General features: G+C 40.9%; 1 protein-coding gene across 1 annotated transcript in view; it reads right to left on the minus strand.

Moving 5' to 3' along the window:
- The window catches only part of CUBN (cubilin), a 298,821-nt gene that overhangs the window by 179,843 nt on the left and 102,186 nt on the right, over positions 1–16,792 (minus strand). Inside the window, exon 28 of the mRNA XM_069086260.1 lies at positions 15,989–16,139. Coding sequence (XP_068942361.1) covers positions 15,989–16,139 — 151 coding nt within the window. The remainder of the gene's footprint in view (positions 1–15,988; positions 16,140–16,792) is intronic.

Genomic DNA, 16,792 nt, shown 5'->3' on the forward strand with positions numbered 1-16,792 from the left:
TGCATACTTACATAATATATGTGCACATATGTACATACATACATATTTATACAGAGACAAATCTTTCAAAACACTATAAATAAAGGCATACATGTGCTTTATTAAAATATCCTATTCGATAATTTTTTCTAGTAACTTGAAAATGAAAATTGCTTCTACCATGGTCCCTTCAAATAAATTTTTTAATTGAGACTAATTTCCCTCCTTTGCACAGTGGGTGGCTCCAAACTGTGGGTGGTTTCTGACTGATTCATACCATGCACCAAGCTGGTCTTGAGAGTCCATAGTTTGCTAAAGTAGCAGTCACATGAGTTTAGATGGTGCAATCTCTAAGGCCCATTCAGAGCAAGAAATGAGGGTTCTACTAAACAGAAAGCATTACAGAAGAGTATGTTGTGTACTTATGTCAAGGAGTTAAGGAGCACTGTGTGTTTATATGTATGTAAGCAAAAATAGCATTATGTATTAATATTGGAATATAATCATATAATGTTACATAGATTACACATAATATAGAAACATACTTGTGTCTGTGACAGGGTTTGTTCATATCCATGTGTGTATATGACAAATATACACAAATAAATACCTGTGTCTATGTAGATACATTTGTATGTGTGCTTATACACATATATACATATATGTTCACATACATATACACACACCTGTGGTTTCACTGATATAGGAAACTCCCAAGCGGGTAAAGTTTCAAGGAACACAGGTCAGCACCTTCTCCACAACTTCAAGTCTTTAAGAGTTGCGTAGACCACTGAAAGGTGAGGTGACTTGTTACACAGCCAGTATGTATCAGAGGTAGGGCTTGAACTCAAGCCTTATAATCCCTGAACATGGCACTCTATCCACCCCTCCCCTTCTCCAGACATAAAAACACACACACACACACACACACACACACACACTGTCAATGTGGTTCAGTAATCCTTCCAACTAAGGATGTGATAAGTTCTACCATATCCACATTTTGAGACCTCCAGTCACAAAAAATAATAACAACACAAGTATTTACTTAAAAGTCGGTTGGTAATACCATATTTCCACTAAGTTTGCTAATGGCAATGGAGAAGCTGCCACTACAGACCAGCATGGAATGGATGATGGGATCAATGGGCCAAGATGACAATAAGATCTCATTATATGTAGCACTGAGACAAATGCTGGGTCTGACGACAACTGTATAATCAAGAATTTTGAGTTGGGGACTGGTCAGATCTTAGGCAGGATGAGAAAGGAGTAAAGTAGTTTGTTTAGAGGTCCTGATTCCCATGGTAACTGGATAAAGGTGAAGTTAGTAGCTAGCAGGTCAACTGTTGACGCTGTAAGAAAGAAAAGACGCCACTGGGAAGCAGGCCAGGAGAGGAAGGAGTTCCACAAGAATTGCTTTGGGTTTTGTATTCTCCATAATTAAGGGTGCTGTCTTCCTCACAGATCGGAGGTTTTGTCAGTCCACCACCGCATGACACACAATTGTATCTGACTCAGAACCAAAAAGATGTGCACTGAATTTCATGCTGAGATGAATTTGGAGGAATCTGTTTTGGGCATCAGAGAGAGAAAAGAGTGTGAGAAACTGGACTGACATTAACTCATTATATCCACTCTCTGGACAGGCGCTAGAAACTCAGATAAATTCTGTTTACATATAGACTATAATTTTTAAATTAATAAAGAAGGATTTCCCAAAGAAGGTGCCATATTAGGAATATTGTATCCATGGAATGCTCTGAACTATGCTGAATTCGTATGCTGTGGCTATCCTTCCCAGTGAGCAGTTAGAGAGAAATAAGACTGGTGGAGTCATCATTTAGCCCTATCAGTAAAATAAAATTTGATATTTTCTCCATGAAAAAGGTTAAAGAATTTATCTTAGTCCAGAAAAAAAGTAGCCACTCTATGAGTCTTTCCCTATGGATTAATTGTATCTTCCCCCTTACCCTGCAAATGCCTCCTCCCTACCCAAAGATTTCTCTTAAAATTCTTCTGGGAAAAAAATGTATTTTATTCATTTTGGACATCACTGAAGATTTCCCAAACCAACCATCTTGAAGTCTATCAGGGGCTGCAGAAGTTACCAGCTATTTCATGAGACCAAAGGGAGTGACTGGGCTAATTTCCCCTGAAATAGGCCCCTATGACTATGGTTCTGTTCTCCTAAGCATATTTCATGAGTCTCACGTAGATACTTGATGAAATCCCCCAAACTGGCAAAATTTGGGGAAGGAAAAAAAAGGAACAACTTTCCTTTTAGAGGACTTCCAGTTCAATGGTCACACTCCCATTCAGGATTACTCATTCTAAAGCTGTTTCCTTTCAACAGTCTTGGCAAAATATTTTCAGGGAAAGGGGCTGTTGAATCACCCCCAGGGGGACACTTTATTACCTGCTTCTCCCTCATTCCTCCTGTCTCCTTCCACCACACCCTCAGTCTTCCTCCCCAGGAAGGTTTACACAGCTTAATATACAACACTGCATGCTGGGAGTGACAATGACCATGACCTTCAGGCCTTTGGGCCCCTCCTTTCCTAGCAACAAGGCTTTTAGTATGCTTAGTGCTCTCAGAGATGGGAACATGAGATCATAGGGACATAGAGTCAGATCTGAAAGCGGCCATAGAGGTCCCCAGAAGTCCAACTCGTTCATTTTACAGATAAGGAAACTGGGCCCCACTGAAACGATTTGTCCAAGGTCACACAAGTAAGTGGGATTTGAATCTAGGTCCTCCGAATTTAGCGAAGGGACTTGGTGGATAAAGAACCAGATGTAAAATAAGGAAGACTCATCCTCATAAGTTCAAATCTGGCCTAGCTGGATGACCCTAGGCAAGTCACTTACTCCTAGTTGCCTCAGTTTCCTCATCTGTAAAATGAGCTAGAGAAGGAAATGGCAAAACACTCCAGTATCTTTGCCAAGAAAAAAAGTGTCAAGTAGAGTCAGATGTGACTGAAACAACTCAACAGTAACAACAAAATCTCTAAATTCAAATTCACTGCTCTTTGCACTGTATCAGCCATCATTCATGCCCTGTATAGTTCAGTTCCATTCACTTTATGGCAGAAGAGAAAACTGACAGAGGCATGCTGGGGCTCTGGCTTCCAACCCAAGCTCTCTGCAGTCTACTCTTCCTCTCACCGCCATGTTGCCTGGCCCATTAGCTGTATGACCCTGGGCAACTCACTTAAAGTGTCAGTCTCTGTTTCATCATTTGTAATATGTGGCTATTTAAAGTAGCTGTCTCACAAGAGTTTTTGTGAGGGTCAAATTATACATACACACACACACAGAATGTTTTGCAAACTTTAAAGAGATATACAAATATTAACCCATATTATTACCTGAAAAGGCTCCATAAATTTATTATACTTGATAGAATTCAATGTGGTTTAGTGAAAAGAAAGCTGGATTTGGAGATATAAAAACCTGGGTTGGCTTATTAGTTCTGCCTGTTTACCTGGACAATTCACTTAAGCCTTATAATTGCCTCATCTGTAAAACGAGAGAGAATGGATATGATGTCTTGGGACCCTTCTAACTCTAAATATAGAATTCTATGATGATAGGACCACAAAATTGCCCAGGGTGAGAACTGAGTCTCTTTCCATTGCTATGTTCTCTGATGTTCATGGAAAGAAAAAAAATTATGGAAAAAATAAGTTACTTCCTTAAGCAAAATGTTAACTTGATCAGCACACTAATCATTTAATTTAATTTAATTACCCTTCATCTTCTATATAACATCTGGGACATTTTCATCATAATTAACTGAAAAAGTAGTCCTTTGAATTAGAAGTATCCAATTAATGCAAGGTTAGTCTGGAAGTGACTGAATTTATAGCAGAATAAGTTTAATCAGAAGGAAGAAAATTATTATGTGATTATATATATCTGTGTGGGGGGCATATACACACATATGTATATATGTGTATTGTGTGTATGTTCAGTCATAATTAGAAACAGTCATACTTGGGCAATAATTTGATTGCTATTCTTCACTAAAGATTCATTATGGATTCATGAGCCAATGCCTGAGGAGAAAATTTAACTGATCTTTCACAGTTCCTAAAATTCATAACTGCTAGCTCTGTTTGGTATTGAATCTTTTTATTAAGTGATTGCAAAATATCACACACACACACACACACACACACACACACACACCATGCCATGAACAGGCAAAGTTAGAAGAGAAATAAAAAACAAACAAAAAAAACCCCACACAGTTTTCAAAGCTTTCCCACAGCAATGCTTGGATCTGTGATATATATCAATAAAATATGTATGGAGGGGGGAAGAGCAAGCCTCTTTGAACTATAAAAATCTACAAAGAAGTTGAGATTGGTTCACCATTCTCAATGAAACAATTTTTGGAAACTTTTGCTATAAATTGTGAAACTGTGAGAAAAAAAATACAGGGTTTTTTTTTCTCCTCCTTGTGTTGTACTAAAAAAGCCTGGAATTCCCCCAGAAAGTATATGCAACGTCTGTCACAGACAGAGTTGCTAGGTAACCAGGACACAAACAGAAAGGTCAAGAAACCTGTACAGACTGAACTTCTTCCTTTTGCCAGAATTGCAGGGGTTGGGGCGAATGGAGCACTACGAATTTGAAGAGGGTGTGTGGGGGGGGGGCAAAGGGAGGTTTGGTTATTGCTGTTCGTGATGTACTATTTCAAAGAGTGTTCTTGGAAATAGAATCCAGACTTTGGTGAAGAGTAGCCACCAGTGCATTTGGGATGATGAGTAACCTTTAAAAAACCTCATACTCTTTGTGAGCTTAGATTTGCTCAGCAATGAGTCCTAACCACATGCCAAAAAATGAGGTTTTTTTCCTCCCCAAAGTGAAATCAAGATGAAATGCGTGTACATTTAACAATAATATGTACTGTTGTAGTCAAGGATGTGAATAATATTAGACTTTGGATTTTTTTTTAACTCACTCTGAAATTTCAGTCAATCTGGGTAGTCTATTCCTAAGCTCAAGGAGGCTTCAAGATCTCATCAGCGTGGCTCCTCCCTCCTCTACTCCATGGGTCTACACTGGAAGCCATCCACACCTTCTCCTCCCAAAGGCTAAGTGCAAGAATCTTAGCATTTCTGAGACAAAAATAAATAAACCATAGCATGCCTTCAGGAAAGGCAGCATAGTGCAGTGGACATAGGGGCTGGTCTTAGAGTCAGAAAGACCAGGGCTTGAGTCCCTTCTCTGATATAAACTGACTGTGTGTTCATGGTCAACTGAGGTACTTCAAGCAAAACTTGTTATTGTTGTTCAGTCATGTCCAATTCTGTGACCCCACTTGGGGTTTTCTTGGCAAAGATAATGGAGCAGTTTGCCATTTTCTTCTCCAGCTCATTTTGCAGAGAAGGAAACTGAGGTAAACAGGGTTAAGTGATTTTCCCAGGATCACACTGCTAGTAAGTGTCTGAGGCCAGATTTTACCTCAGATCTTCCTGATTCCAGACCCAGATTTCTATCCATTGTGCTGCCAGCTGCTCCAGGCAATCTCTGACTAGTAATTAAGGACAAAATGCAGAAATGTATTAGTAGAGAGAGTTTCCCCTCCATAAAAAACTTTTTTAGTAAATGATGCTTTCATTTTTTAAATTAGGGACTTTTCAGTTGGCCGTGTCTTTCTCTTTAAAGACTGGTATGAACCAAGTGTTTCATAAAAAGAGGTGTGAGGAAGTTTCTGAAACTAAATGATCATCTGTCCAGATAATGGTTGGGAAAGCCAATGCTGTGATTAATAAGTATTCAAATGTTCAAACTCATTTTTAGTTACGGTAGTCACAAAAAACCAAACAGCTCTAATAGGTTCATATAGGACATCCTAGGTCAAAGGAGTCCCAATCTAGCTTCAAATGTATCAAATAGCTACATCCCGAGTACCCACATGTTGTATACAGAACATACATAGAGCACAAATGTAAATGGTAGTTGTTTTTGGCATGAGTTCATTCTCTAAAAAATAATAATTTAAAAATGTTCTGCATTTTTTTTCTAATTTTTCTAACTTTTTACATAAATGAAATTTTTTAATCTTGTTTGGATGCCTGTATGGAAGTAATAATGACCTGGGATATTGACACTATATTCAGGGTTTTTGGTCAGTTCAACCCAGCTCCTGAAAGACAATTGCTAAATTTTCAGTGTCAGCATTTACATTTCAGAAATCAACAAATACTACAAATCAGGGTATGATTTAATATTTTGCTGACTGCCTAGACTTAAGAATATGATAAATAAGATATTTATAATGCAGATTAAACTTTAAAGGTTGCCTATTCTACATTTTTTTCTCTTTCTTGGAAAGCTGATTATTAAACATTTACTAGCTTACTATTGCCTATATTTGTACTGATTTGTCATCTCTAAGAGGTTCCCTGAAGATTTCCTAAACAAAGGAAGTATTTTCACTGATGTCACACTTGAGGCAGAATGTGACAGGTGTTAAAACAGTTCTTTGTAACATTATATCATAGCTCACCATTGGAAGGGAAGCCAAATACATAATTCAACTAAAACTGTGCAATGAATTTAATTGTACAGTTAAGCTGAGTCTAGGCCTGGACAGAAAAATTAACTCCTAAAAACTCTTCTGAAACAGTCCTGGAATCCTTATTGTCTACAACTCATCAGAGATACCACACATTCATAAATGAAACAAAATATCTTCGGTGTTGGGAATTTTTTTTCCCCATTTTTCGTGATTGCTATTTGAAAGAGAATAATAGCTGCCATTCACATTGCTTTTTAAGGTTTGCAAAGTATTTCATATACATTATCCCATTTAAGATAGAAACCAGTAGAACAATCACCATGACTTTTAAAAATTATAAAATACTTTTCAAATATAAAAATGTATTGACCTATTAAATCATAATTCCATATTTCAAAATCATGTCTTTCAGTGATACAGAAAAACAGATAAAGAAGTCGACTTCATTTTTACTCCGCTCCATTTTTATCAGCTTCTGGCTCAGTCTAAGAGCAGAGAAATGAAATCAGTCTTCTCTTTATTCCATTCCCTTCCATCATCTTCCATGTCTTCAACTTCCATTTTGGTAAATGTTTCCCTCCATTCTATTGTCAATCAGATCTCCATTCCCTCTCTCTTCCCCCATACTTTAGCCAGGTCCCTACGTAGGCTCACTAACAGGAAGAATTAAGATGGCACTGGCCTTCATTATCCCAATGGCATCGCTGATCTGTCTCTGAATCTATATGTCAGCTCACCCTATCTCTGACCACATTCTTTACCTTTATAGGACCTTCAATCACTCAACCTCCTCCACTTCAGCTAGTCCATTAGCTCCCTTTCAGCTCTGTGTATCAGCAATGCCATATTCACAATGCCTATGGAGATTACAGATATGCTGATATAATTATCCATCACAAAATACGTCATGCTTGCCATATGGGGGAATAAACTAGAAAATTTATTAAGATACCAAAAGACTGAGTCCCAAAACCAGAAAGTGAAAGCCATCAGAGTAGTTATGACATTGGCACAGGTAGATAAAGTAGAAAGCACCCACATTTTCAAGCCTTTAAAACAGAACAGGCTACCTCAGGCAAAGGTCCTCCTCTCCCCACTCACAGCAACCACCCAGTGTCCGGGAAGCGCGCTCCCAGCAGTTCCGGCCCCTGGCAGTTCTCAGCAGGAGTCCTTAGCAGAAATTCTGGCTAAGTCAAAAAGGGTTTCGCGCTGCCACTGCCGCTGCCTCTGCTGCTGCCGCCGCCGTCGCCACCACCACCAGCCACCGCAGGAACTCCAGCTTGGCTTCTGCTTCCTCTTGCTCCGCCCCTTCCTGCTACGTCAGCAAGTCCAATGGGGCATGGAAGATCTTTAAATCCCATAACCCTTACACTCTGCTAAACTTTCTACCGTAGATTCAATAGAAAACTATTTCAGTGAGTTGTGTCAAGGATCTCTTCCCCTTCTCCATTTCATCCTGGTTCCCATACCCATACCCAACTCTGTATCACCTACCTGTCCACTTTCTTATTTCACACTACTGTCAGAGGAAAAAGTTGTAGGCAGCCCTGGTCCATCTCCGACTTGGGATTGCTTAGCTTTACATGGCATTCCATGCTTCTCATTAACATCTTCATCTATCTGTCATCATTCCCTAATACATGCCAAACAGCATTTTAAAATTATTTTTATATTCTTAGCACCTAGCAAAGGGCTTTGCACAGAACAGAAAATGGAGTGGATTGAATTTTCATCTCTCCTTAAACATCCAACTCCTTTCTCCTGACTCTGTCATCTAACTCTTGGAGAAAACTTTGACTATGAGCCCTCTTACATCCAGCTCAACATAAAACTGTCCCTGTATCTGTCTTCCTATTCTTCTTTCCAGTTGGAGTCATAACCAGGCAGGATGATTGGGGATTTGTCATAGGCTAGTAAACTGTCCCATCCCATCACGGCAGATTTTACTGATGACAGTAATTTTATTCCTTCATGGAGAAAATGGAATAAGTACTGGATACTCAGGGGACATACTGTCAGGACGCTGAGCACAGAGGTGATTCACCAATGGAGGAATAGTCATTGCTCCTTGTTCTAAATGTTGGAGCCAGGACTCAGACCCAGTCTTTCTGTCTCTTAGACCCGGACTCTTTCCAATCCATTGTGCTATCTCCCTTTAGAGCATCTTTAGTCTCTCACACTCACCATGGAATCCTTTCCTTCCACCTTCAAACACTGCCAGGTCTCTCCATCTTAACAACAGCAATCATTAAAAAAAAAAAAACAACCTCGATATGATCCTCTAATCTATTCCTCCATCCTTTTTTCTTCTTTTCACTACCAAATTCGCAGCTGCAGTCTAAACCAATGTTTTCCAGCCCAAACCATCCCGTGGACACGCAAACTATTTGAATTGTCTACTATCAAATACTCAGTCCCTTGCCAGCTTCAGCACAGCAGCTCTCAGAAGCAGTCAGGACCTGAGGGGCAGGGCCCAGGAACAAGGGTAGTGGAACAAGACAGAAATGAGAAGTGTAGGATGCAGGGGAAAAGAAAAGGAGATGGAAGAATTAGTTTTTTAAAGTTTGTATTTTTAAAGAAGCAAGAAAACTTTGGAAATGAAAATTTTATGCAGCAGTAAAAATGCTGCTATAAACCAGTTTTTTTGTTTGTTTTCTGCTCTCATTATGGGAAATACTCTTCCAAAGACATTACCTTCATTTCCTGCCCATTCGTTCTCTGAAAATCTCTCCAATCTAACTTTCATATTCATAATTCTGTTGAGATTATTCTTGAAGGTTATCAATGACCTTTTGACAGCCCAGTGGCTTTCTCCCATTCTTCATTTACCACCACTGATACTCCTTGAAATTATTTTCTCCTCTTTTCTATGACTCAATAGTTTTCTGATTCCTCTCATATTTCTCTGATTATTCTTTCTCTACATTCTTGGGTGGCTCCTTTTCATCCTCTCACTCCCTCACTTTAGGTAGTTCCCAAACATCTGTTATTTCTTCTTCAAAATTCACTCCCCTCAGCTCTCAAATCTAAATAAACCCTTACTCCATGTTCATATGTTCAAATGACTACAGGAAACCCCCACTTGGATATCTCTTTGTTCCCTCAAAATCAATGTTTCTAAAATTAAACTCATCAGCTTTCTCTTCAAACTAACTCCCTTTTACAACAATCCTTCTCTGTGACTTTTTTTCTAGTAATTATCATTAGGAAATTTGGATTTATATTTGAATCACTCCTATTGATATTCCTGATATCCAATTTGTCATAAATTTTCGATACTTCTCCCTCTAAAGTGACTTTCACGTTCACCTTGCCCTCTCTAGTCCCACTGCCTTGCAAGGACCCTTGTTCTTCCAGTTAATAACATTGATTTATTTTATCCTTGCCACCCACACTAAAGACCATGCCCTGCAGGAACTGAGGACCTGCTCCCCTGATGGATGACTCACTCTTCTAGACCAATATTCCAGGAAATCCTCTGGTATATTTTATTTCACTCCTTCCTCTCAGTCTGGGCCAACACTCTCTCTACCTTCCATGTCCCCTTCTCCCTTTACTCCCGTTACCACGCTGGGACCATAAGCCATAATCAAATCAGCTCTGCCAATTAAAAGTTATTGTAAAAAAACAAAAGTCTCTCTTTTTAGTCTGCTTTTGGTCTTGCATTTGTTTTATGTAATTGAAATTATCTCTTTCATCTTTTATGATCCCTACTATCACTCAGTGCTGCTTTCCCACACCAGCCTCCTAAACCAGTCTCCCTTCCACCAGTCCTGCATTTTGCTGTCATGACTCTTCCTAAAATACTCCTTCCCATCACAAAAATCTTCAAAGATCTGCCTACCACATGAAATCCAAACTGGTCGGTTTTGCTTTCAAGGCTCTCCATAAGCTCTCTGCACCCTACCTATTCCACCTAGGTCCCTACTACTCCCTAGCACTGAGCCAATCAGACCCATCTCACCATTCCCTGTAAGCACCATCTTACTTTCCACAGCTGTATCTATTCTGGTCATCCCACTAACATAGAAAAACCTGGTGCAGAGTAACAGAACTTCAGAGGTGGAAGGGCCCTCAAAGGGCAGCTAGGCCAGCCTGTGTCTGATCAGAAAGCCCCTCTGCCACTTCCCTGACAAGTAAGCCTCTCCAGCACCTTATTGTGTCAGGTTTTTGATAGTCTGATTACTGTATTTCAATATACTTGGTTTCTGCTGCAATGCTCCATATTTTATTCTGTGCATTTAATGTCCTTGTTTTGAGCAGCGGCCGGTAGGCTTTCCCAGATGCTACCAAAGGGTTCCAGGATACAAAGCTGGCAATATGTCCGCTAGAGTTTTATCTGTCGACTTGCTTAGCTCTTTATCATGTTCCAAAACCTGACTTACAATGCCTTTTCCACAAAGATTTTACCAACTACTTCCCATTTTTTAACTCTGAATGGCCTTGCTAGGACCACACACTGGAGACTCAACAAGCCACACACAGCTGACATTCAACAGGCCTACAGCACAGCTAGGTGTTCAGTCAACACAATACAAACAGACAAAAGCCTTCTACCAAGACAGAAAAAAAAATTCAAACTAGATCTTTCTCATCACGTTTAAGACAGATGCCCTGAAGATTAAGAAGCAAAGTTTGCTATCTGGATAACTGTAGGGCAAAGAGAATTGATGGGAAACTAGAGAAACTGGGCTAGTATCATCTCAATAAGCTTCTCCAGTGTGGAAAAAATGGGTTTAGGACAAAAGAGATGTGGTCTACCACCAGCAGGTTCACAGAAGGCAAGAGCAGGAGCTGGCTGGTGCTTATGCTGACCTGGGGTGCGGGTGGGGGGTGCCTGGCTTCCCCAAGCTGGGGGAAAGCACTTGCCAGGAAGATTTCTGTAAACTCCCACTGCTTTAGAAAATAACTTAAAAGCCCAGAGGGAAGATAAAATGAAACCAGCTCCCCTGTCTGGAGGCTGATGTCATCCTTCTTGACAAAGAAAAGGCTTTTCCTTTGTGAAGGTACAGGGTGACATCACCACCCCTCACATCCCTTCCCCCCTCCTCAGCTCCAGTCCTCCCTCCCCCTGGTTCCCAGCTGAGGAGCTCACTCCCTTTGCATATGTTATTCTTTTACTCCCAAAGCTCCTTGACCTTGCTTGAATGCTGGATTCCACTCCCTGGTGAAAGAGAGGCCCTCTGGGAGCTGGCAGCCCAAAGAGATGAGTGTCGAATGGGGCTGAGCCCCAGAGCGCCTATTCAGTTTGTCCAAAGCTGTGCTCCCTTCAGTGGCACAGGCCGGCCGGGGCCTCTGATTCAGACACTGGACAATGCTGTCAGAACTGAATGGTGTGAACTGATTATCCAGACAGAGCAACTGTGGCCATGCCATTATTTTCAGGGTGGGACGGTCTTTGGGAGCCTGCATAATGACATGGTCATAGGGCTTAATCTGCTCTTGCAACAGCACCTCTGTTAAAATGGGCCAACAGATAAAGCCCGTTAGGAGATCCATGTCCTCAGAGCAAACTGAAGCCTTGTGTGGTAGACAAAAGAGGGTACATTTTTTAAAAAGTGTTTGTTTATTAACTGACTCACTCAGTAAAGGGGGGATATGGCTTCTCATCCTGCAGACACTCAGGAAATGATGTCACTGTTGTTTTCTAAGGGCCAAATGAAAAATACCATGGCATGGCTGTCATTGGAAAGGGGCAGGAGGAACTGAAAGGATATATGATTCTGATGCAATAGAGACAAATGGGTGGAGCAAAATGGAACATCCCTTCATCAGCAGGGGAAGGTTATATCTGGACTGCCCCTAACTGATTCAAAGGAAACTCTTTTCTAAGGAGGATAAGGAACGCTTTTTTCTATTCAGCTTTAGTCCATTACTGTACTTCCAGGGAGTGGAAGGAACCCTGGATTTTAATTCAGAAGACCTGAGTATGAATCTTATGATCTTGGACATGTCACTCGACTTCCTCAGATCTGTTTCCTCATCCGTGAAATGAGAGGGTTGGACCAGATGACCCCTTTATGCTCTAAATCCTATGCTATAATAATATGATTCCTTGAGGGTCTGCCTCATATACACATTCAACTACTAACTATTTAAAGGTAATTTTTGAGTCTGCCTAAACATCTTGATTCCATTCAAACTATCTATCCAAAATATAATTGCATAATTATAATAATAATTCTATCTTTAAAAAAAATCACCCTATCCCAGTGCTTCAGGAAAAGCAACCTCTTTCAAGCCCTCTCTCCTGATTAATGCAAAGGCAGCTATAAAACAGTGGATAGAAAGTGGGTTCAACTCTTGCCCACTGGTGATGTGACCCTGAGCAAGTCCCTTAACATCACAGAGACCCCCCAAGATTGAAAATTGCACAGCAAATGTCATTTGGGAATGATGAAAGGCATTTTCTCACTGAAAGTTCCCTGAATCAATGAGATCACAGGTCTGGTCCAACATGTGAGAAAGACTCTGGATTAGACAACCTCTTAGCTGGAGTCCCAAACATCAATTAGTCTATCTGTAGTTTCTCTTTTCTGCCTCTACCCAAGGACAAAAAAACCAGGGTGATCTCATCCACTAAAGCGTTTTCCTATTCCCAATCTTCCTGTTGGTGCCCCCTTTTCCTCCTCCCATTGACTGACAGATGGGACACAGAAAATACAGATGTGCGCCTGAAAACCTTACTTTGAAATGAGGTCATCGTAGAGCTAGAAACTGTATGTTTGGGATTGAAGTCCATTACAAGGAAGGTTCATGTTATACAGTTAACTTTGCACATGGGTTTGAACTACTAACCAATCCCTACCCCTACTCTCCTTTTGTCTGAAAGCTCTTTCCTTAAACCCTGACTTGTTGACATTTCTTGTTGAGTCTCAATTTCTCCCTGCTAGACCTACTGTCCCACCTTTCCCTTATTTTACTCTCTGAAAGAGTAAGTCCCATTCTTCAGGACGTCCCATGTATACACTCCTATCTGCCTTCTGGTTAAAACTGTTTGTTGGTTTAGTTCACCCTCTAAATGATGAGGTCCCACAATGTTGATTAAGGGCATGACTGAGAAGGGGAAAATGATTTAGGATTTAGAAATCATGGCTCTGGACCTGGAGGAGACCCCAAATATCACTTAGTGTAATCCTTTCATTTTATGAAGTAGTGGATCAGGATTGGAACCAAGGCCTCTAACTCCAGACCCCATGTTTTTTTTCCACTGGGGAGGCACTCAGAGTTGCCGTCTAAGATGTACCAGTCACAAAACACAATTGTTATGACTCAAACTCAGCTTAATGCATCTAACATATTAAATACTTTCTATGTGCAAGGTGCTAGGTGCTGGAGGGATGAGCAGGGGTACAAAAACAAAAGTCTGTTCTCAAGGAGTTCGCATTTTTAATTGGAGGCAGGGGAGGAATGTACACAGAGAAGGAAATCTGGGGAGAAAGAGATTACTAACACTGGGGCTGGGGCAGGGGGCTAAGTTAGTAAAGGTGATACCTGAGCGACACATTTACCTTCGCACCATTCCCAGCCCCCTAAAGTATGAGTTCCTTGAGGACAGAAAATACTCTAGCTTTTCCTTTATAACTGCAGCACTGATCACCAAGTTGACTTGATTGAACTAGGATAATTCCAGTCTGCAACTGCTACTTGCTGACTTCACATTTTAGGTTCCTGGGCCTCCTTAAAGTGGCATTACATCAACTTGGCTGGTATTTCCCTGGTTCTGCAGGTAGTGATTCTGTTTTCTCTCTATTTCATCCTTTTAGCCTTGACATTAATTTTCTTAAAATGGTCCCCAGACCATGCACAACTGTTCAGACATTCTCCTTTTCTTGCCTATGCTAGTATATCCAAGAAGGAGACTGCCCTTTTCTCATTCTGCCTGACTGTCACATCCCCATTCACAATATCTTTATGCAGGGAGTCACAATTTACATGTACATACTAAAGAAAACTCCCACTGCCTTCTGTTTAGCTTGACAGAGCAAAGGCAGCATATTTAAATTGTAACACATACTCTCACAGTCACCAATTCACAGTGTCAAACTTTTAGGGATGTTATTTTGCTATGGTTTATCACAAAGCTTCCAGAACTCATGCATATTTTCATATTCATATAGGAAGATACGATGGAAAACATCCATTCAAAATTAATATGGAATATTAATGTCAGAAGAGACAACTCCTTGGTCTCCTTCCAATCTCTCCGCCTCTCCCGTATTTCTCTTACACAAGAGATGAAATAATCTTTCCAATGAACTCTCCTAGGGTTATAAATCCAGAAATGGTAGGGACCTCAAAAGACATCGAATTCAACTTCTTCATTTTTCAGATGAGGAAATGGAGGAGGTAGAGGAAGGTTAAAGCCAGAAGTGGGATTTCAACTCAGCTGAGATTTTTCATTCCACTGTCAATGTTTTTTTCATTCCCCTACTCAAGAATCTTCTACTGCTCCCTACTACCTAAAAGATTAAGTAGAAACCCTTCAGACTACTCCCAACGACTCAGCTCAACTAATGTTTCCTCCTTTCCTTCATATTAGTCTACTCTGTGTAATCCACTTGGCACAATTTTATACTCCAGGAGTATAGCAGGGCCTCGACAAGCTGGCTTTGTAACTACATGCACCATCCCCATAGGTCCTAAAGGCACTGTGGGTGTCACCATCTCCAGAAAACCTTTGCTGATACTCCATGGTGAAAGGGTGCTCCTACACCTCCTCAACTCTTCGCTAAGCACTTCGATGCTCTGCTTTGCCTCGGTATACCCTATTGTGCATTGTACTTATTTGTGTGCATGTCACATTCCCCTTGAGGGCAGGGACTGGGTCATTTTTCCTCTTCATATGACCAGTACTTGGCACAATGCCTTGGACCTAGTGGTCACTTAAATATTTGTGGAATTGAATATGCATTGTAATATTTCTTAATATACATGAGAAGCAGGGAGGCAATAGCAGAAAGAACTGATCTTGGAGTCAGGAACAGCTGGAATCACATCCCACCTCTTACATATGCTGCTGTGTGACCTTGGGCAAGTCACTTGGCAAGCCTCTGAACCCTTGACAACTCTCAGAGACTTTAAGGTACAGAGAAAGTACTGACCTCCATTGGCAGCGGGAGCTTCCTCACTTGGTATTTCTTATACAAATGAAATAACAAGTCCAGCCCCTAGCTCTACCTTTAATATCCACATGATTTAAAAAACAGGATGTGTGTTGGGAGTGAGGGAGTGGTTGATGGGCCTACTCCCTGAGGCAACAGGAAAGGAAAAAAAGCCTAAAGCAGAGAAGTTAGTAGCCTCAAGCTTGACAAGTAGAAGGGCCACCACTTCCTCAGGGACTGGGGCAGAGGACAGGTGGGCATTTTTAGGCAGAGGTCTTGCACAAAGGGGGTTCCTACCTGTGGAATATGGGAGAAGGGGGAAGTAGGGAGGCTCGAACTACAGCAGAACTGAACATGACTCAAACCTTACCATTGAGGTTCCAGTACATCTGGAATCCCTGTTCATTGCTGCCAAGACCATCAGTGTGAAAGATCACATGAAGCTTGGACCCTGTGGTATTCCCAGCAGGGGGGATTTCTGCTCCACAGTAACGGGCTAGCAGGTGAGGTCCATCATACAGCTGAAATCAGAGAAGAAAGTCCCGATGATAAGAACAACTTTACAAGATTGAGAACACAAAGCCTACTGAGTTAGACACCAAATGCAAAAGGCTGCCACCTATAGAATTCTGTTTTATTTAGAGGTAAGAGCAGAGAGTGGAGAAGGTACTATTGAAATAAGTGGGGGAAAACCCCACAACTATCTAAAAGTTGCTACTGTAATGCTCTATAGCAATGATATTCAGCTTTTGGGAAGTTTGACACCCTCTTATTATTTGTTTTCATATGTGATATCCTATTACTGAAAAGCACCATGGTGTGGTCATTCAGTCAGTCAATAAACGTTTATTGAGTGCTTACTATGTGCAAAGCACTCTGTTAGTGCTGGAGATACAAAGTCCCCCCAAGGAGCTCACGATCTAAGGGAGAAGACAACATGCAAACAACAATGAATAAATGAGCTATATACAGCATAAATTGGAGATAATAAATGGAGAGAAAGCACTAGAATTAAGGGAGATCTGGAAAGGCTTCTGGTAGAAGATGGTCTTCTGTCTGGGACCTGAAGGAAGCCAGAGAAGCCAGGAAACAGAGAACATTCCAGACTTGGGGGACAATCAGTGAAAATGCCCAGGGTCTAGAGGGGAGCATCTTGCTTGAGGAATAGAAAGGA

The sequence above is a fragment of the Petaurus breviceps genome, unplaced genomic scaffold (genome assembly GCF_028583685.1).
Source record: "Petaurus breviceps papuanus isolate PSGF00001 unplaced genomic scaffold, PetGlider_PUasm1.0 178, whole genome shotgun sequence".
NCBI classification, from domain to species: domain Eukaryota; kingdom Metazoa; phylum Chordata; class Mammalia; order Diprotodontia; family Petauridae; genus Petaurus; species Petaurus breviceps.